Source organism: Mastigoproctus giganteus, chromosome 2 (genome assembly GCF_048544385.1).
Source record: "Mastigoproctus giganteus isolate SK-2022 chromosome 2, ASM4854438v1, whole genome shotgun sequence".
Taxonomy (NCBI): Eukaryota; Metazoa; Arthropoda; class Arachnida; order Uropygi; family Thelyphonidae; genus Mastigoproctus; species Mastigoproctus giganteus.
In genome coordinates, this window is record NC_143576.1 from 67,130,111 (window position 1) to 67,153,920 (window position 23,810).

The window sequence follows — 23,810 nt, forward strand, 5'->3', positions numbered from 1 at the left end:
AAGTTCACTCGTCATTCGTGAAAAAGCAAAACTCCTTTATCAACACTTTAGCGAAACTGGTGAGAGCACTGGCAGGATAAGTGTTTTAGCTAACAAAGGCGCTGGTTTGAAAGATTTGTTTGAAATTTCTAATAAATATTACATTTAATATTAAACTTTTTCTTATTTTAATTTCGCTGCCATATGCTTGCATTTCACTATGTGCTTGTCTATGTACATAGTCATATTATGAAGGTACATATTATACATACATAGACAAAATTTTAGACTAGTTTTTCTTATATATTTCATACTTTGGAACAGAACCCCTTTATTACTATGGGAGCCATAACTCAGTATTCGCGTTTTCGGTATTCGCGGCATTTCTCAGGAATGTAACCCCCGCAAATAGGGGGGGGTTACTGTATTGCAATTGTTTTCATCGATATCCATAACTGGATACATCAACCAGGCGAAGCACAAGTGATGCACATGCCGTCAAGTTCTGATGTTCAACTTTCCAGTTCTGAACAGCTGTCAACTGCTCTGAGCATTTCTGAATTACTTAGTGGATTGTTGCTTTGTATTATTGTAATTCTGACCTTTTAAGGCATGCTGAAACTCTAAAGGAGCTCATCCTTCCTACTTGGTAATAAGTATTTGGTAAGGAGTTTAATGAACAGAATGTTAAGCAATTAGAAATCCTCAATTTAAAAATGTTTCCCATAGGCAGAGTGAAATATTTATAAATTCTGAAATAGTACTTAAAAATGATTTTTTAAGTTATGCATGCGTATCTCTTCATTTTTATTTGCGTAGTTAATATTTCATACCCTTAGGTCATTTTCCCTTCTAAGAAGTTTTCCCGCGTAGGAAGTTCTAAACGTCTGGTCCCTTGGAAAACTTCTTATCTGGGTTCTATGGTAATTAATAATAAAATAAATGCAAGTGAAGTAAAATAAAATGATGATAATAAGGCAAATTATTGATATTAGGATACACTGAATGGTACGTTTACAAAGGTTAGCACTATTCAATACATCCAATCAATAATTGGCGAAGGCTATCTGTTTCTGTTTGTTATCTGCTAGTTTAACTAGGTCCAAATGATCTAAAATTATCCAAAATGTTAAAATTTAGCAGCAAACTGGCAAAATAACAGCTAGCCCTACAAATAGCTTTGAAACAAATAATACTGAAAATGATAGCCAACAATAAATTTCATACGAGTTGTGATGTATTTCATATATCCTTTTTAAAAAAGGAGGCTTATGCTGATATAAGGGGAAAGGAAGTACTAAGGAATGCAATAGCACCTCAATTTCCCCCAAATTACTCTAATAGACCTTGAGGTATAACAGTGAGAGTTAGAAAGCAAAAAGTGAAAAGCAAAAAAAATAGCTTCTAATTAAAGTACTTCGGATATACTGGGAGCGTAACTGCCTGACTCTTTAGTAATGGGACTTTATTTTTCCTGCAATTCCATTCAAACATTTTCATTTTTACCTTTTATTAAGTCTATATATATATATTGGGTAGTGGACCTGATCTGTCAAGATTAAAGTGGACTACCTGAAATTAAATGAAATTAAGATTAACATAAAAATAATGATAAAAATGGTACCTAATGCTGTAACGTCTTAGCAATTTAACTACGTCTTCTGGGGTCATCAGCCAAAACCACAGGAGCCATAGCAATAAGCAAGGTCTCTGTTTCTGTTATGATGTCACATACAAAGCATATACATCATAGCCGACCCAACAGAGACCAAAAGGAAGGAATATAAAAAGAAGAATATAACTCAAAAATAACTAAATAAGGGTAAAATGCATAATTATTCTAAAATAAAAATAACAATTCTGTTTAAGAAAACTGAATAAAAGGTTGAGGGAAGGCAAGGTGTCCCATTTGAGAATTAAACAAAGTAAAGAAAGTGTAATCTTAAGATGAAAGAATAAAGTCAAGTTTTGATGACTTACTGTTGGACCAGACAAGAGTTGATGAAAATAGCTGACTGTGCATTATATAAAAATTTGTGACATATATACAATTACTCTTGACGTGTCAGCTCAACCACCCAATATACATTTGTCTATATTTCATTATGGTTGCTGGGTATTTCTGCTATAACTAGTAGCGACCCGGATCCATAGTCCAGTTTAATAAATTAATCCTTTCTCTTTCTTTCTAAGATGTTCAGTTATGTCTTTATATCCTATTATTTATATATATAAAGACTATTTATTTATTATATATTTATATATAAGACTACATATTTGTTGATTATGAAAAAGCATATGATAGTTTGAATAACGAAAGACTATTGACAATTTTAGAAAATGATAACATCATCCCCCAGGAACTAATAAATGCAATAAGAAATATATACAAAAACACAAAAATTTTCACAAAATACATGAATGGATACATTTCAGAACTTATATGAACAAATAAGAGTGTAAGACAAGGTTGTGGACCAAAATTATTCAATATTTATATTAACAAAATATTGCAGGAATGGAAAAAACTTATAACAGGTGGAATTCAGTTATCCAACAACAGAAAAATTAACACAATTCTATATACTGATGATAAAGTACTTTTGCCCAAATCAGAGGATGAATTACAGATATTAATGCACCGTTTAAATACAATAGCAAAACAACAATAATTTAAACATATCAGCTTTAAAAACAAAATCAATGGCAATGTGTGGTAATGATATTAGATGAGTAAAGACAGTAATAGATGGAAACATCATTGAACAAGTAACTGAATTTAAATATTTAGGAAATAGGATTTCAGAATTAAAAAAGGATATGGAATACAAAATTACAAAAACTTACAACAAAATGAATCGAATAATAAAAAGAAATTTTTGCAAACAAATGAGTGCAAACAAAATTACAAATACGTAGCATTTAAATATGGTAGTGAAGTATGGACACTTGGGAAGAGGGAACAACGTCTGGAAGTAGCCCAAATGAAATTTCTCAGACTACTTTTGGGATTAACAAAAAAACACTAAAGAAACACAGATATAAGAGAAAGACTAAACACCTTCAACATAATAAAAGAAATACAAAATTATCAGTTAAAATGGAAAGAACATGTAGAGAGAATGAGTAGAAAGAGACTACCAAAATTGGCAGTTTGATTAAACTTCTGGCATTCCCCTCCTTGAATAAGTCCTCATGTGTGAATGTAGATACAAAATACTCATTCAATTTGTCAGCTATCTGAACAGGATCATCAATAGTCGAACCATCAACATCAAGTGGACCAATCTGATTCATCCCTTCCTTCAAGAAGTTACATAAGGAAAGAAGTCATTGTTATTTTTCTTTGCATCCTTTGCCAAAGATTTCTCATAATCTGCCTTCGCCTGCCTAACCTCGTTTGTGACTTAATTACAGACAAGCTGTAGGCTTGTAGTATCTGCTGTAGGCTTCTGTGTCACCTGATAATTTATATGCATCCTATGCATTTTTCTTCTCTTCCACGAGCCTCATTAATTCATCTCACATCGATATAGGCCTGAACCTTGAACAGTATTTCTTAGTTGGAATGAAAAGCCTAGTAGCCTAAAAGATTAAGTCGCTGAAGGCTTCCCATTTAGAATTCACCATTGGTAACATCATCAGTTGAACCCACTGTATAGAATTTAAAAACTGTCTGAGACCACTGCAGTCGCCTTTATGAACAAAAACCCTTCCCTTTACCCTTGATGGTAGTTACATTTTTAAGTAAATCCAGCATCAGTACACTGATCACTGTCACCTAGTGGGTCCTTTACCTGCAAATTCTTAATGCATGAATAATCACTGCTGATAATCAGATCAAGAGTATTACTCCCTCTGGTTGCCCCTTGCAAATATTCCTGTACCCTTTCTATTTAAGTGTATTCCATCCCTGTAGAAGCAGTCTCTCCTGTTAGCAAGCACAGGCCAAGCAGGAAAAATTTCTACCCCATGAGCCTTGCACAATCTCTCCAGGGCCAATTTGATTTCCTAGGCTCTCATCATATACTCCCTCCTATTGTGTCTGGGCAGAATTGCAGACACTTTCAAATTTAACCGTAACTCGCAACTTTTTTTCACCTGTGCTTGTTAAGTAAATCTGCAGATCTCTTACTCTTAAGGTCAATTGTTCCAACGTGTACAACTATATCATCTTTTTGTGCCCTTAAAAGATGATATCTGCTATATGTCATCAACTTTTTCCCTCGGCAGACATACCCTGGTCCTGTTCCACCTATCCTTTTGGCATAATATATTCCTCGTCACCCTGACAATAGTCACCAACAATAACTAGTTCCGACCAACGCATTTTGCCTTGGAGATTGCCACTGTGTTGCCCGATGCACAGGATTGAGCTCTGGCATAGAGTTGGGCAGCTGAGAGCTTGATGGCTCCCTCAATTTCGTTGAGGGCATCTACCCTACACATCACACTCTCATAGATGCCCATCAGAATGCTAAGTTGGCACATAATTTCTTCACAGTCTCTGCACCTAGCACACCTGAAGAAATCCTCCTTGGCTAGAACATATCCTGTTCTAGAAAGGTCTGCAAACATTTCATATTTCACACATTTTTTTAGACTGTGATGCGTTGGAGAACTGCTCCCTTCGGTTATCTCCTGAGCCACATCACTCCTGTTACTTTGTGCATGTTGCTTTGGTGCTCTAGTCTGGGTCATGATTCCGTTTAAGTATAATTTAATTAACAATGAAATTTAATAAGATTAATAATTTTACTGATTAATTGATATTATACTAATCTAACAGATTTCTAATACAGTGCTAGATATTTCACTATCTAGTTTTACGTTAAACCTTATGCTATTCCGTATTGTATAACAATGGCGGCAAGTTACGAACATAAAATCTACGCACACCAAGTATTAAATTATTCAAAATAATTTAGTATAACAATTAAGTCAATAAAACGATTAAATAAAAATAAAAAGAACATTTGTCAGAACTGCAAAAATCTTGGCCAACACAGTAATAACCTCATACCCAAGTCTTACCCTTGTACCCATATTGATGAGACAAGAGTAAAAGGAAGATAAATAAGAGAGATATAGGATAATTAAAACTAAAGAAAATATAGACTGAATAGTTATAATTGCAAGCTTACTGCAAGTGAAGTGAACAAACCAAAAGCAATGCGTAAGAGAAAGTAAACTGGTTAAGGATGTAGATAGTAGTGACCTCAAGAGGTAAAAATGTGCATAAAAAAAAAAAAAAAAATATATATATATATATATATATACACACACAGAGTGTCTCAAAAATATTGGTACAAACGTTTAGGGGAGGTAGGTAACATCTAAAGGAATGTGAATCGCATAGGAACCCATAACCGTAAACATCACCGTAAGTTGGTACACAGCGCTATTCATCAGTTCGCGAGAGGGAAAATTTCCGGTTTACTCATTCAAGCAGTAGTCGCCGCACGAAGAGCATGGATCGATGTGTGAACTGTGGGCTGGCAGACATGCACCTAGCGTATGGATTGGCAGAGGGGCCCACACGGTGTGCACCCCCATGCGGCACAAGATCGCTTTACAATACATGTGTGGGCAGGTATGGTCGGTGGCTGCTTAATCAGCCCATACCTGTTACCATCCTGCATGAACTCTGCTAAATATCGGATCTTTCTTGAACAAGTTCTACCAGGGTTGCTTGACGATGTTCCAGCAAATGTGAGACGCAACATTTGGTTTCAACATGACAGGGTGCCTGCCCATTATGGAAGGTGTGTTCGTGACCATTTGAACAGGCATTTTGGGCGTCAATGGATTGGCCATGGTGGACCCGTTGCCTGGCCCCCACGCTCACCTGATTTATCGAGCCTTAATTTCTTTCTGTGGGGGCCCTCAAATCTATCGTGTATGAATCACCTGTGGAGACAGAAATGGATCTCGTGGCGAGACTCATCCGGGCTGCTGCTACTGTCAAAGAAACTCCAGGTGTGTTCGACCGTGTCCGCCAATCCATGCTGTGTCGGTGTCACGCATGCATCGTGTCTTATGGTGGAACCTTCGGGCATCTGTCGTAACATCATGAAATGCATCCATCTCTTAACTCCATTGTTAATATTATGTCAAATAAATGTTTGCCACTAATTACTGTGTTGTGTCATTTCTGCTTCTTGTGCCTTTGCTACTACTTTCCCGTGACGTTTCCGGTTATGGGTTCCTATGCGATTCACATTCCTTTAGATGTTACCTACCTCCCCTAAACGTTTGTACCAATATTTCTCAGACATCCTGTATACAAGGTTATAAGCCTGAAACTCAGTTGTTTTGTGAAATAAAATATACACAAGGAAAATTATAATTTTTTTATGCTTAATTTCAATTTCTTGTTTAATGGCAAATAATTTTTTGAAAATAATACCGAGAGAGAGGGGAAAAAAGATTTATAAATATCATTGTATTGAAGCTCTTACTTTAAAGTATCACCATAAAAAGCTTTAACGATAAAAGATAAAGGCATAATTATTGGAGGCTTTGTCTACAGGGTAACAATAAAAAGTTCTTTTAGTTCTTGCAACTGCACTTTAATTTTGGCAAAACTGTGGTGTCTAAAAGATTTAGAATACATTTTATAAAGTGGTTTTTGATTAAATCAGAAATTACTATACTATACTGATCCACATCTGGTAAACTTTAACAATTGCATTAGTAATGGCAAATGATGCAAAAAAGCAAGCTTATACAGCATCAGCAACAACAAAAACAAAACAAAAAAAAATTCACCAATGCATTCCCTGCAACAGTTTCTCTAGTTCTTTCTTGAATTTATTTAAGCTATCAAATTCTACAACAACAGATAGATAGATACATTCTAATGTTATCATGAGTTTTGGGTATTGTCTTTTCGGCTTCTTGGAGAATGCTATTTGTGATATAAGCCACTGCTGCTTGTACTGATTCTTGTTTAATAATATTGCAATCTAATTTCATTAGTGTACTGAAAGTTTCCCAGTCCACATCATATATTTTCCATTTGGGAAAATATATGATGTGGACTGTCTGCTGGCTTGGAATGGAGCTTTCTTCATGATTTTCAAAAATATGGGGTAGTGGTCGCTGCCCAATGGATTTTCATACATGGTCCATTGAATCAGCAGATACAGTGTGGGGGAAACAGATTGATAAGTCTATTGCAGAGCTGCTTTTTGATGGCAGGTGGAAATATGTATGTGTACCATCATTCAGAATCATGAGGTCATTCTCAACTATTATTTTCTCGGTTTGTTTACTCTTCTGGTCTATTTTGGGATCGCCTCATAGCGAGTGATGCCCATTTAGGTCACCTAAAATGAATAACAGAGAGAGCAATTGGACAATCAGTGCTTCAAAATCTTTCAAGTAGAGTTCTTGACTAGGAGGTAGATATACCGAGGTTATGGATATGAAGCCTATTGCTAGACCGACTGCAACTGCTTCTAAGGGGGTGTTCAATGGTATAGCTTGAGATGACACGTCTATTGACTAGTATGCAACTTCTCCTCATGTTGTTCCATCCAATATGTGGTCCTTTCTGAATATGGTATGATGCTGTTATCCTGTAATTTCAAATATGTTTCTTGTAGGCAGATGCTTAAAGGATGATATTGGGTAATTAGGTCTATAATATCATTAATGTTTGCATGGAAACCTCAAACAGTTCCACTGGATAGTCGTATCTGTCATTTCAGTTTAGATGATCCCTCAGATTGGATCTTCCTGTATCCGTGTCTTCTTCCACGAAAATTTCAAGGAAGGGGTCCTCTCTGGCATTCCCTGCCTCAATATCCATTTATTCTTTAATCTTTGTTTCTGTATTACTTTTCTTTTCTTTGTTTACCTTTCTTCTTACATTTTCTGCGTTATATGGAGAAAAGATAGAGGTGTATTAACCATTTTTTCTTGTTGCTTTTGTGGTGGAGAAGATTTGTAAAATTCGTGCACCCATTCTGAGATTGATTCTCTTGGAGGAAAATTGTGACATCTGTTTGGGTTCCATAGCATTTTAAATTAATAAGTCTAATTTCTGAGATTGTTTTGCTTGTGGTGACTTGAGCATAAGGTTTATTTTCTAGATTTACTGCAATTGCTTTTCTCACTTCTTGATATGTAACTCTGTTTTCTGCTTTGTACCTTTGTATTCTTTTTTTCTTTCTTCCAGATTTCACACTCTTGAGAATGCTGTATGTTCCCCTTTACAGTTTGCACATTTATGATTTCCAGCTGTGCAAGTAAAGGTGATATGTTCTTGGGATCCACAGTTTGCACATGTTGATTTTCCTCTACATACAGTCTGTGAGTGTCCAAATTTCTGGCAGTTGAAACAGCAGAGAGGATTCAGGATATACGGTCTAATATTGCAATGTAGATATCCTGCTTTTACTAATCTGGGTAGTTTTGATGTGTTGAAAGTGAATATCAGGTTCCTAGTGGGGGTGACAATCCCTTCTTTTTTAATTGTAATTCTTTATATTTATTACTCCTTGTTCCTGAAGTTCGCTTTGAATTTCATCAGATATGAAGATGAAATTCAAAGGACATATTTAAGGTATTGTGAGGGGATACCGTTACTGGTATTCCTGCGAAGGTTGTCATTTGCAACAGTCTTTTGGAATGTTTAGAGTGGGCTGTTTCTATTAAAATATCACTTGATTTTAATCTCAAGATTCTTTTGTATGAGAAAGGGTGACAATTGGCCTACCAATTTCTCATTATTTGAATGTATTATGAGATATGCTGTGGCATTTAAGGTGTTTATGTCAGTTTTCATTCTCTTTGTGGAGACAGTCATTTCTGTCACCTTTTCTAGTCATTTAAATGCATCTCCAAGGGAAATAGATTCTTCACGTCTTGGATCAGTTACATTTGGATCCATGAACCCAGTGGGTTTCTGCGTATCAGAGCCAGTTCGCTCTGGAAGGAAGAGCTTTTCCCCACTCCAGGTTACCAGCCCCCATCACGTGGAGGCAAGAGCAGTGCCACCCTGTGACCAAGCACTAGTAGGTTAATAATTAAGATATATATATACAAGAAAAGGAAAAGGAAAAGAGAAGGTTGCTTTCCTTCTTAAACTAGTAAAGTTGATTTCTTTACTATAGATTGTGTGTTAATAAATACTTTAAATAAGGAAACGATTTCTACTTCAAGAAAGAGCACTAATTCAGAGCAAAGACCCTTGATCACAGAATCACTAGGCACCTGGGGCTGCTGAAATTATAACATTCCTCTTAAAACTTCCTTGTAATAAATGTGAATGCAAAATATTTAGCTTATCAGCAACCAGTTCAGGATCATCAACACCACAGACATCAAAAGGACCAATGTGTTCAATTCCTTTCCTTTCCTTGCTAATGTAAGTGAAGAATTCCTTGCTATTATTCTTTGCACTATTTGCTGAGAATTTCTTGTAATCTGCCTTTAGCATGCCTAATCACAAAAAACATTATTACAGACTTATGTTTACTGAAAATATTCAGGGTCAGCTGATAATTTTTTCTCTGCCTAAAGTAAACAGTTTTTTGTCATTTTTTTTTTTTTTTTTTTGTTGGTATAAAAAGCTTAACAGTTTCCACAATAACTTTAGTATTTATATTTGTTAAAGTTACCAACAAAAAATACCACTGAAAAGAACTTAAATGATGCATAGACCATTATAATCCCCTTCCCCACATGAAATCTAAAACTCTTTCCCTTTCCTTTGACAGTAGCAATACCTTTAAACAGATCACACATTATAATCAACTGCTTACCAGTGGTTCCTTTATTTGAAGAATCTTAATATTTGATAGATCATTAGTGTTAATCAGGTTGAGAATATTTCTTTCCCTTACAGCATCTCTAAACATGCTGTTAGTAGTAATCATCCTGCAAAACCAGAAATGGCAACCACTAGGTTTTCTCAAAGATGACACACCATACTGTCATACATTGGCCGCTATTGAAACTATTTGCCATCAAGCCTGAAATGACTCAGAATTAGTTGTGTACAACTCTTGCTATCATTAGATTTTGATGCACATTATTTGACACATATCATGCACATCATCTTTAAAATGAGTTCTGTGAATGTGTAACACAAGGATTCTGAACAAATAATGGTCATTTAGGACCATTATTAGATCTGAGCTATTCAGGGAGTGTTTAATAGCTCATATCCACATTCATGAATTTTATATTATGCAACACGGGCTTTGTGTTGGGTGCATTGTCCCAACAACTCATCTTTCCTTGTCTTATTTGCAGCTTTTAATTTTGGTGTAAAGCTAGTATAATATACTCCCATTATTGTGGTTTTAGGTGCAAAGTAATCAATTAACTTAAATTCTACAACACTTTTCCAACTGATTATTGGGTTTCAAACTTTTTTTTTTTTTTTTTTTTTGCGGTTGAAGATCCCTTGTGGTTCCACTACATGCTTTCTAATTTGGATTCAGATCATAAAAATGTAGGCAAGTTTCGTCACCAAACAGCATAAAAATCTATCTCAAATTAGCAAGAATTAATTTTAAATTCTCTTCTGGTGACACCACCATCTGATGTTTGTTATGAATGGAAAAGTTTCTGGGAACCCATCTTGCAGAAACTTTGCACATTCCCAAAATTCACGAATTACTGTTAAAATGCTTCCAGGGGAAACACTTGAATTCTTCTGTTTTCTTTAGTGATGGCAACTTGCAGAACTGATTGCTTTAGATGGCCATCCAAATTGGATCATCCTCAACTGACTCCCAGCTGCTTTTGAACTCTGCTGACCACCTTGCAACAAGCATAACTGGGTGATACTTTCCCAAATACTCTAGTCATTCTTTCATGTAATTCTTTAGTATTTCTTCTCTCCTTGGTCAAAAATTTGATTACTGAACAATGTTCAATTTGCTAGATATTCATTCTTCTTCCACTTATTTATAGTTGTAAAAGTTTTTTAATTCAAATTTTAAAACATTTATGATTATTATAATTTAGAATTTACAATATGTATAGGGTACTGATAGGGAAAAAAATTCGATCACAGATCTAGCCTACTGATTTTGTTTTGTTAACATTTCTAAATATTAGTTTACAAATGTTCACAAAATAAAGAACACCACTGTAACTAGAAAGATGGTATTTCACTACATGTAGTGTTTGTCCCTCACCCCACCCAAGCAGCTCAAGTGGGCATGATATATTGCAGTCTGCCACTCATTTAACGAGGTCCAGATTCAATTTCCATAACGACTTCTGGAATTTTTACAGCCTCATATACAGCTGAGGCTGTACATGAGTTAAGCCAGTTTTTCAAGCCTACACAATATGCCAATCAGTCCATGAGCACACACTTATACAGACAACTAAAACTACATGGATATCACCCTCTGTTAAATTAAAATAATAATCTGAATTTGTACTTTGAAAATTTGCATGCGGTATTATCATTATTATTACTAACAAGGATAAAAAAATAATTTAAAATATTCCTATGTGGCCTCACTGTAAGATTTTAAAACTGGATCACATCAGACAATCCAAATGAACACTTGAAACAGGGTTAAAAGGGTTGATAGGTTATTATAAAAAGATTAAAATTTTTTAAGGAAAACTAGGTCCTAATTTTTCACTTTTAGCACTAAGCAAATAATTTAAATGATGATTGCTATGCTCCGAGATAATGAAGACTGCATGTGGAAAATAAACAGATGCAGAGAAGTGAACTAATACACTATTGCTCACTGATTTAGTTAGTCAGTATATAAAAATACAGCCATCAATATGATTAATGTAAGATGTATATTAAATTGCTAACCTTGAGCTTCTTATTATTCTTCTGTGCTGTATACATCTGAATTTCTAAGGCATAAATTTCTAATAGCTGCGTTCCTTTTTTGAGATCATCAGAACCATCATCTGTCTAAAAACATTGATTTTGATATTAAAACTATGTACAATAAGCATCAACAAATAAAAATTTATGAAATTCCTAAATAAATTTAAAATACAAGCCTATAAAAAATACCTCAATAAGAAAATAAATAAAATAAACTGAATTATTGTACTACCAAATCATATCAGTAAAGAAATTGAACATAATTATTACTTCACATACATTATTTACATTTATTCTTAGCTCCTGCAATTTCTGGCATCTAAAATTCTGCTGGCATACAATTATTGCCACTTTATTAGGTTTCACTTACCCTTTTATCAAAATGGACTGCTCCTTTAGTACAGCATCACCATGCATGGTCATACCAGATAATATAAAGCAGGTAGGCAGTTATGTAGGGAAACTATATGTGTGCAATTCAGTGTGAGAATTAGCAAGACAAAAGATTTGAGCAACTCTAAATGTGGCATGGTAGTCAATGCCAGATGCACCACTATATGTACTTTGGTAAATGCACACTACTGGGATTTTCATAAACTGTTTTGGATGTACTGATATTGGTCCAATAGCTAAATAACACCAAGCCAAGGGTGATTATGTGGTTGGAAACAGCTCGTTAATGTGAAAATCAAGCAGATGAGATAAAAAAAAAAAAATAGTGGGTAAAAGAAAAGCTCCAGTAAGTAAAATAACAACCCAACAGAAAAACAGAGTCAATTTCGAAAAGAGCAGCTCATCATACCTTGTCACGGACAGGGTACGGCAGACAAAACTGGGTTCCACTCATGGCATTAAAAAACAAGAAAGTAAGGTTACAATGGGCTTAGAACACCAAAAATGAATAGTGGAAGAATCGAAAAATGTCACCTTGTCAAACAAATCCCAGTTCCTGCTGCTTTACACCAATGGGAGATTCAGAATATGGCAAAAGAAGTAAGAGTCCATGGAGCCATCAGGTGCCAACGATGAGGGGCGCTCTGGTCGTGGAAGAGAACAGTGTGATTTTTGGCTGCTGTAAAGGGATAAGTATTTTGATAATTTTACCATATTCTTTGTTAATTAACATATTACATTGTGTTTTACAAATATATTAAATAGGTTTAGTAGCGTTCATTAGCTTCTTAATTTGAATTTAGCTAGTGATTTTTGGAAGTTACGACTCCCGATGTTCGTGCCAATACTGTTGAACTAGCTACCATATTGTAATCGAAAAGAAATAGTGCAATGTATATATCTCGAACTGATAGTGTAACATATAACATAAAACTAGATAATGTAATACAAAGAACTGTATTAGGAATCTGTTAGCTTAGTATAATATTATCAATTAATCAAAAATATTTATTAATCTTATTAAATTCCATTGTTAATTAAACTGTATGGAAATCATGACCCAGATTAGAGCTGCGAAGCAAAGATCAGACTAGCGAGAGTGCTGTGACTTGGGGGAGAAATGAAGGGGGCGATTCTCCAATTCATCACAGTCTCAAAGAAAGTGTGAAATGTGAAATGTTTGCTGAACTTTCTAAGGGAGCATGATCAAGCCAAGGAGAATGTCTTTGTGTGTGCTAGATGCCTAGAGTGTCAAGAAATTAGGCGCCAACTCAGCATACTGATGGGCGTCTATGAGAGCTTGAGGTGTAGGATAAATTCCCTCAAATAAATTAATATGAGGGGCCCATGAAGCTCTCAGCTGCCCAGCTCAACAGCAGAGCTCACTCCTGTGCATCAGGCAACACAGTCAATCTCCAAGACAGAATGCACTGTTTATTGTTGGTGACTATTGTAAGGAAGATGGGGAATACACTATGCAAGAAGGATAGGTGGACCAGGACATGTCTGCCGGGTACAAAGGTTGAAGACATTGTAGAGCAGATATCATCTTTTAAGACACAAAAGGTGATATCATTGTACACGTTGGAACTAATGACATTAAAAGAAAGATCTGCAGATTTACTCAACAAGTACAGGTCAATGTTGAAAAAAAGTCATAAGTTAGCGTTGAATGTGAAATGATGAGAGCCTACAAAATCAATTCAGCCTTGGAGAGATTGTGCAAGGCTCAAGGGGTAGAATTTTTTTTTCAGCCGGGTCTGTGCTTGTTGACAGAAGAGACTGTTTCTACAAAGATGGAATACACTTAAATAGAAAGGGTGCAAGAATATTTGCTGATGCTATCGAGGCAGTGTTAGGTGGGTCAGAAAACTGCTAGCTTAGGGAGATACACAAACTAAAAGGTTAACAGTGGCCGCATGCAAAGGCAAAAGTGATTCTTGCACTGTTTCTATTGGAATGAGCAGCAGCATGGAAACAAGGAAATGGAGATTTCCAGGAATGTTGGGAGTCATAGTGGAACAAACAAATACATGGGCTATGTTAGGGTAACTAAGAGTACAAACTGTTGCATGTATACTTGCATGTACACCATTGCTAGGAGTATAGTTAATAAATTCAATGAGCTTGAAGTGCTAGTCAAGACAATAAAGGCATATATTGTTGGGATATCAGAGACATGGTGTCACATAGATATAAGCAGTGCAGAATAGGAATTTTAGGAGTACAATGTGTACAGAAAGAATAGACAGGACAGAAAGGGAGGAGGAGTTATGCTATTAGTTAAGAAACACAAGATCTAAGGAAGTGCAACCAATTGAAGTTGGTGGACAATGCAATGTTGAGTCTGTTTGGTGTGACAAACACTGGGAAAGGAAAAATGAGTAGGTGTGTTATAGGCCTAATGAAGCTGATGGGTATAATGAGCAATTGTGCAGAGAAATAGAGTGAGCCAGTAAATCAGAATGTTTTATAATGGGTGATTTTAACTTTCCAGATACTGACTGGAACTTGTGAGTTGGTCACTCGCACACTAGCAAGACTTTTTTGGAATTATTGGATGACTTTTCTACAGCAGCATGCTCGAGATGCAACCGGAGGGAATAATACTCTTGATCTGATTATCAGCAGTGATCATTCATGCATTAAGAATTTGCAGATCAGATCATTCCCATATCAGTACATTGATAACAATGTACTGATATGGGAATTACTTAAAGATGTAACTACCATCAAGGCTAAAGGGAAGGGCTTTTGCTTTCGTAAAGGTGACTACAGGGGTCTCAGACAGTTTTTAAATTCTGTACAGTGAGATCAACTGATGATGTTATCAACTTTGAATTCTAAATGGAAAGCCTTCGGGGACTTAATCTTGGAGGCTACTAGGTTTTTCATTCCAACTAAGAAATACTGTTCGAGGTTCAGGACTAAATGTCAGATGAATTAATGAGGCTCGTGGCAGAGAAGAAAAATGGGATGCATATAAAGTATCAGATGACACATATGGGATGCATATAAATTATCAGGGATACAGAATCCTATGGCAGATATAAGCTAGTCTGTAATAAAGCCACAAAGGAGTTTAGGCAGATGATGGCATATTACAAGAAATATTTGGCAAAGGATGCAAAGAAAAACAACAAAGAGTTCTTTAGTTATGTAAACTCTAGAAGGAAAGGGATGAATCAGATTGGACCACTTAACATATATGGGTTGACTATTGATTATCATGCTCAGGTAGCTGAAAAACTGAATCAGCATTTTGCATCTACATTCATACATAAGGAGTTATTCAATGAGGGGAATGTCAGAAGTTTATCAAACTCTAACATTGAGATAAGTTATTTTGTAATAACTGAGAGCAAAGGTGGAGGAGAAATTGTTGAAGTTCAACATAAGGAAGGCACCTGGGGTTATTTTTATTATTATTATTATCATCATCATCATCCATAGGGTGCAACGAAGCCTGCGGCTTATGCTGCACCAGCCAAAAAAAAAAAAAAATCCCAGGTTACTCTGTGAGAGAGGAGAAGCAGCAGCAGCAGAAAGTAATCACCAAGAAAGAGAAGAATGATGATATCCAGCTCAGGACCCTAGGTTTACCAAGCCCATACTCACCAGATGTGAGCCCCTGGGGTGGACGGGATCTATCCAGTTATATATTAAAGGAGGCAACGAAGGAAGTAAGCAAACCCTTAGCCATGATTATGAATTAAGAGAGCTTCCTTGGACTCAGGGGAGGTCCCCATGGACTGGATATGTGCAAATGTATCACCAATTCATAAAGGGGGTTCACAAAAGGTGAAAGTAACTATAGACCTGTTAGTTTAACTTGTGTTCTGGGGAAAATAATGGCATCACTGGTTAAAGAAGCACTGCAGAATCATCTAGACAAGACTAAAGTAATAGTTAAGACATAGATTTGGTTTGTTAAAGGGAGGTCTTGTGTGACCAATTGGATTGGATACTATGATGTGGTCACAAAGGAACTGAATGTCAAAAATAATTTTGATATCATATACTTGGATTTCAGGAAAGCTTTTGATACTGTTGGACATGGAAGACAGCTGTACAAATTGGAGAGATATGGCAAAGGATAAAGGGATGGTTGAGTGGGAGACAATAGAGAGTGCTAATCAATGAACACTGCTCTTCATGGACAAATGTTATTAGTGGAGTTCTCCAGGGTTCGGTGCTGGGTCCATTGTTGTTTTGTGTATTCATCGATGATATTGATGAAGGTATATCAGGATTAATGTCCAAGTTTGAGGAGGATACAAAGGTTAGAAGGGTTGTTAATGACAATAAAGACAGTATGCTACTCCAACTGGATCTGGACAATTTGAGCAAATGGGCTGAGAAGTGGCAACTAGAATTTAACATTGACAAATGCAAAGTACTGCATATGGATAGCATGAATCCAAGAGAAATGTACCAACTGTGTGGTGCTACACACAGGAAAGTGGGAAAAGCTTTTTTTTCTTTTTTTTTTTTTGGTAGTTGTTGGCGCATCGGCTTCTGTGGCCATAATGCACCTCCCAAGGTTTTTGCAGTACTTTGATCCAAGCCAGAGGCGGGATTCGAACCCACGACCTTTGGGTTGACAGGCAGGCACTTTACCCACCCGGCTAGCCCGGTCGGCTGAAAAAGACCTGGGGGTAATTGTGCAGTCAAATATGAAGTTTGCTGTGTAGTGCAGACAGGCTGCCAGGGGAAGGTCATGGAGTCTTGTCAATGATGTATAGGAATTTTGCTAGCAGCGACAGGGAGGTGATTATCCCATTGTCCAAGGCAATGTCAGGCCACACCTTATACTATGTACAGGTCTGGAGGTCTCATTTTAGGAAGATGTAGAGTCGCTAGAAAGAGTACAAAGAAGGGCAACAAGATTGGTAAGGGGAACAAAGGGGTGCTCTTACCAAGAAAGGCTTAATTTCTGCAATTTGCAGCACCTGAAGAGTAGGCAACTGGAAGGTGATCTGACTGAGGTGTATAATGCCTTGAATGGGTTGAGCAAGCTGAATGCTGATGGGATTCTTCCTCTTGCTCAGATTAAGAACCTGAGGGGGCATAGATTCAAACTGAGGAAAGACAGTTGTAGAATAGATGTGTAGAAATTGCCTTTAGCCAGCGGGTGGTTGATTGTTGGAACAGCCTTCCATCTTTTGTTGTGGAAGTTGATAGCCTAAATAAATTTAAGGCTGAGCTAGACAGGCATTTGGAATGAACGGAGAGGTAAAATGGGAGGGTTTTTTTTTTTGGCTGATGCTGCATAAGCTTGCTTTCTTGCATCGTATGCCTTTACTAATGCAAATACAGGCTGCACAGAACACAACTTTTGACTCTGAAAATGCTGGAGATCAAGTAATTGTAATGTGAAAACATAAGATTTTTAGGACAAAACAGGAAATATTTTGCAAAAAGCAGACATTAAAAAAAGACAGGAGCCAGATTTTTCCGAAAAACGGTTCCCAGCTGCATACTGCACTAGAAATTAGCAAAATAATGAACATATTAACCTGCATGGTTAATTTTTTAAAGAATTACAGTTATTAGAGGCAGATCACACTCCACGCAGGTTGAAGTGTTTACTATTTCACCAATTTCTATTTCTTGATATATCTGTACACCATGCTGCTAAAAGAATACAGTATTAGTATACTTAAGAGCCAACATACACATTTTATATTAACACACAAACAAGGTTGTTTACCAGTTAAATATGCTTTGAAACATTAGCTTATCTAGGATTTTTCTGCCTGTGGTTTACATTTGGTTTACTTTTTCCTCTTCCGAAATTCTCAATCAAAGTTTTGTTCATAATAATAGTCCTGATGTCTAGATTTGACTGTCAAGAGCACTTACAATACTTCACTGGATAGAGAAAATCAGAACTACATTTTTGTTTTTTGCAATTGGCCAAATATTTTCTCACATTCATGATTGTTATGGAATTGTTAAAACGTAAAGCATGACGGGATAATTGTTATATATTTCACGCTTACTTGTACCTTTGTCAGTTACCTGGCCAAGGACCACTGTACATCAATTCTTTCTTCTTTCATAATAGCCTCTAGTAGGTTTGCACACTGAAACTGACAGAATTTATGCTGCAAAACATCTGCTGCTTTATATATAATTCTTTACCTTTAACAATGCCAAGAAATACTGGAAAAGTTTCTACAAAATTTTCCAAAACAGTCCAAATTTGAAAATTATGAACTGGCAATGAATAACCATCTGTACTTCCTCAGCATTTATAAGAACATCAATAGGAACTTGTGCACCATGTAGTCACATGCAGCATTAAAGTACTTACTTACTGAGCAAAAGAATAGAAGTTACTCCTTTTTTATACCCTCCACAACCTTGTCAGAAGAAATGCCTGTAACTAAGTCAGAATCGGCTTTCTGGTTTAGTCTGCTTTGGTAATAAAGTTCCAAACTGGAAGTGGAAGGTTTGAATACTGTTGGCAAAATAAATTTGCACATAACATTCTTCAATATATCTAGGAGTAATGACTCGATTGAAGAGCTATATCTGGATTTTCAAACTTTGGCAAAAACATTTAAAAGAAACAAGCAAACTGCTTTATTCAAGACAGAAAAGAAAGGAACAGACTTTCCACACAAGTGAAGTGAGGATAACATGCCTAGGATTATTAGCTTGTTTAACCTGTTCAGGATTGCTTTGTTATGATTCAAAAGTTCTTTTTCTTGAATTAAATGATGTCTTATGTAAAACTTTTGTATCATGATCTGGATCTGAATATGAGTCAGTGCCATTAACTATTGACTTCTTATTGTAGTTTTCAATTTGTTAACTCTGAAAAGCATTCATGTGGCTATTCTTACCACTCTCTTCTTGAAATACTCATCAAAGATTGACAAGTCTATTTAAAGTCAGATTGAAATCTTTTAAATCTATCTTCCTTTCAGCATTTCTCTCCTGTGAAAATGGATGAATATGCAATTATTAGTAGAGGCAAATAAGCATATGATGCAAGAAAGCAAGTTTACATAGCATCAATGAGAATAATAAAAATTTAAAAAAAAAAACTCTTCCTATTTCACCTATCCATTCACTCCAAAAGTTTGTCCAGTTCTTCCTTGAATTTATTTAAGCTATCAACTTCCACAGAAACCAAAGGCTCAATGAAAGTTTTTTCCAGCGATCAACCACCCACTGGTTAAATGCAAATTTCTGCATCTATTCTACAACTGTCTTTCCTCAACTTGAATTTGATGCCCCTCAGGTGTGCAATCTGAGAAACAAGAAAGAATCTCATCAGCATTGAACTTGCTTAAACCAATCAAAACCTTATACAACTCAATCAGATCATCCTTGGAGGTGCCTAGTCTCAAAGCATTGCAATTTGTAGATGTTTTTGTTGTGGGGGTTAATTAGCACATAAGCTGCTTTGGCTATAATGCCTAGTCATTTATTATATAAAGAAATCAGTGATTCTGTAATCAAAAACGATTAAAAACTCCAGTTTTCTTGAGGAAATTAAATTCAGAAAGATTTAATTTGTCACCAATCAGATTCTCTAGTGTTATTGGTTTAAGAAGATTAACCAGTAATAGCAGGGTTGAAGTGTTGTTTTGTTTATGGTAGGGACAATCAATGAGAATATGTTTAACAGTCAGATTTAAAGAACAATGTGGACACTGTGGTGGATTTCACACCACATTTCCTGTAAGTAAATGAAGGTGGGTCAGATGAGTATGACCTATTCTTGCCCATGAAAGGGACTACTTCTTGTCTTCCTGTGCAGACACTGGAGCACCAAATTTTCGGATCCTGTTTAAATTTAAAAAGTTTATTACTAGTCTGAGAGTGCCATAGTTCTATCCATTTTTATAGGCATGCTGTTATTGTTATTTGGTTTTTAGGAACATTAGCAACTAAAGCCATATTGCTCCGGGGATATGCAGTGGTCATTCCCTGACCATTTGGCATCCTCCGTATTTGGTGGTCATGGGTTCGAACCCCGTGATGGGCATTCAGCAATTATGATAGTGCATGGTCTGGATTCTGGAGCAGGGATATTTGTTAAATCTAAGGTGGTTGGATTTTTTGTAGCTTTGTTGCTAGTTCCTTGCCCAAAATACCAGTATGTGCCAGAATCCAACAGATGGTGATCAACTCATGGCGTTCTTCAATTTGCAGTAGACGAAGGTTAACAAACTAACAGAAAGCTTTTGTATGTATCTAATTTAATATATGTGTTTTCCTATTAATATTAAACTTGTCATTATTTATTCTGTCTCCATTTCACTCTGTGTCCGCAATAATCCACAATAGTAATAATGAATCCAGAGCGCACAGGCCTCTTTAATCATATTGCAGTAATAAGTTTCTAGTTTCATCAAGAACAAGATCAACCTTGTCTGAGGAATTACATAATGCCATTAACAGATTTTAAAAAACAGTCAGAACAAAGATTTTCTAAAGCTAGTTTAACTGCACATAATTCAGCCGAGAATATACTGAATTCAGATGGAAGGGATGCTGAAATAGTGGTATTCATAAAACACTGCAGCTGCTCCAACTTTTGAATTAGATTTAGAGCCATCTCTGTAAATTGGGAAAAAATCAATATATCTTTGAGTGTGAACTGCATGAAGTTGTTTGACATTTGATGTTTGCAAAATATTTGTTCCCCTTTGGCAGAGGTAAGTGTCCCAGGTCAGAATAGCAGGAGGAACCCATGGTGGTTCAGTGAAGGTTGCTACCTGTTGTATAGAATGGATGGAAACATTCCAAACCAGCATCAGTTCAAGAAGGCAAAGACCAGCTGGTTTTACTATGCTAGGTTTATTTCTGTAGAGGATTTCTAATGGCAGACTGAATAGGTACGGTTGAATGGGATGTGAGGCACAATTTTTTATCTTGAGAGCATACTTCAGTAACAGTGCTTTCCTTCTTAATGGGGGCTCATGAGCATCAATGTAGAGACTGCTGGCAATGTTCTGAATGCACCAAGTGCAATTCTCAAAGCACTGTGCTGAATTGGATCAAGCCAGCATAATGCACTCATTCTGGCAGAATCATAGATGGGAGCTCCATAATCAATACAAGATCTGATTAATGCCCTGTATAACTGAAGCAGGGAGGTACGATCTGCACTCCATGTTTGGGCTGATAAAGCTCTGAGTATGTTTAGCTTTTTCAGACAGAAAGTACATACCATTCTAATATGATCTAAGAAATTTAATTTTTTGTCAAGGATTAATCCTAGAAATATGATATTATTAATGACTGGAATAGAGATATTATTATTATAAGAGAGAGAGAGAGAGAGAGAGAGAGAGAGAGAGAGAGAGAGAGAGAGAGAGAGAGAGAATAAGTCGTAAGCAGAAGGATATCACCAAGAAAGAGAACAATGATGACATCCAGCTAAGAACTCTGGGTGTGCCAAGAACATACTCACCAGATGTGAGCCCCTGGGGCTATAGATATGAAGTTCAGGGTCCAGTTGAAGTTTGCGTTGTCTATAAAAATGGATAGCTACTGTTTGTGCAGTGAGAGTCGATAGCCTTTGAGGCTGGCGTTCAACCCATCTCATATTTTGGGAATGGCAGGAGATGGAAAGGGCATCTGCATAAAGTTAAGTCTCTACTGTATTTGGAAGCTCTTTAGTGACAGAATCTATTCTAACAGCAAAAAGAGTGGCACTCAACACTGATCCCTGTGGAACACCTTCCTGAATGAACACTTCTGAAAGAGCATGTTGGTAATGAACTTGAAATGATCTAGAATGAAAAAAATTTTCACAAATATAGGAAGGTTGCCCCATAGACCAAGAGAGTACAGATCACTAAGTATGCCATGTTGCCAGGTGGAGTCAAAAGCCTTCTCTATATCTATGGAAACCATTACTAGATGTTTGTGTTTCACAAATGCATTAAGAATGGCAAATTCAGCCTTGACCATGAGATCCAAGTATGACCTGTTTTGTCACAAGCTATGTTGACTATGGCTCATTAGATTTTCTGACTCACTGAGAGATGAGTCTACTATGGACAATTTTTTCAAGGATTTTGCTGAAACAGCTTGAAAGAGATATTGGTCTATAGTTATTGGGGAAGTGGGATCTTTTCCAGGCTTCAGGTTGGTTGGGGATTTATTTGGCACATCAGCATCTATTGCCATAGTGCACCACAGGCTTCAGGAATTTCAAAACAGTAGAATGATGCCAAGAGGCTGGGTATACATTTTCTAAAAATATACGGTTCTAATATACCAGGAGGTGCATTGTTATCGAGGTGTTGTAGCATGACATAATAAATCCCATCTGGTCCGTTGGCACCATTGTGGGCTGTTCTGATGGCTTTCAAAAGTTCTGAATATTGCAGAGGTTTGTAATATGGAAGAAGGTGATTGTTGTTTTTTTGGTTTTTAGCAGCATTAGCAACTAAAGTCATATTTCTCCTGGGATATGTGGTGGTCATTCCCTGACCCTTCCGCATCCTCCGTATTTGGTGGTCACGGGCTCGAACCCCGGTCTAATCAAGAAGCGTGTGCTACGCACTGCTGCTCCTGCCCACCTGGCTATGGAGGCGCCTATGGAAGGAGGAGGTCAGATTGAAAGTTAATAAAATGCTGTTCTCTACTGCTTTTAATTCATTGGAATGATTTAGTGTAGGCTGATGCTGCTGAGATTTCAACAAAAGCATTACCCAAACAAAGCATTAGAAAAAGGGATTAGATAAATCTTGCCCATTCCAGTAGGGTATTAGAGAAGATATGGTAGGAAAGTTACCTGAAATCTTGCCCATTCCAGGAGGGTATTGGAGAAGATATGGTAGGAAAGTTACCAGAAAGCTGTCTAATTTTTTTTTCCATATTATTTTGGGATCAGTATTTCTGTTGATGCAAAACGGGTCCAGGATTCTTTCTTGACTTGCTTTCGTATGAAACGTGCTTTTGCCATTAATTTCTTAAAATTGATGAGATTGGCAGTGGTTGGACTTTAACGAAATAAATTTTAGGCTTTATATTTTTTTTGCTTTCTTTGCTTTTGTGCAGTCCTCATTCCACCAATATTTATAATGCTTTCGGCTCCGGGGATTTGATAAAGGTATTGAGTCTTTTGCCGCTTTTAGAAGATGCACTGTGATGTAATCTGTCACATTATCAATATGAATAGGATGGAGGAGGACTGTTTCCTCAGCAAGAGAGATTGATGATTGAAATTTTGCCCAGTTTGTGCGGACAAATTTCCATTTTCTGCAGGGTTCATTTTATTGATCTGTGTTATCAAAAATTTAAATATCGTTGGGAAAGTGGTCACTGCCTAGGGGATCATTTATAACACGCCACTCTATTGTCAGGACCAGTATTGGTGAACAAATTGAGAGATCTATTGCTGAGGTGTATCCAGTTGGGAGTCGTACTTGTGTGGGGTGCACCAGTATTCCCTCTGGTTGCTTCTTGAACAGGCTGCTGTAGAAAACAATCATCCAATAAATCCACAAAAGTCTTGCTAGCATGTGAGTGACCAACGCACAAGTTCCAGTCTGGAACTTGTGCCTAATGACTGAGTACAATGCTATACAATTGTATTCAGAGTCATTAGGCCTATAACACACTACTACTCATTTTT

The 23,810-nt window shown here is 36.5% G+C and overlaps 1 protein-coding gene across 1 annotated transcript in view; it reads right to left on the reverse strand.

Moving 5' to 3' along the window:
- alien (COP9 signalosome complex subunit 2 alien) overlaps positions 1 to 23,810 on the reverse strand; it is a 424,708-nt gene that overhangs the window by 236,931 nt on the left and 163,967 nt on the right. Inside the window, exon 6 of the mRNA XM_090368501.1 lies at positions 11,786 to 11,890. Coding sequence (XP_090224627.1) covers positions 11,786 to 11,890 — 105 coding nt within the window. The remainder of the gene's footprint in view (positions 1 to 11,785; positions 11,891 to 23,810) is intronic.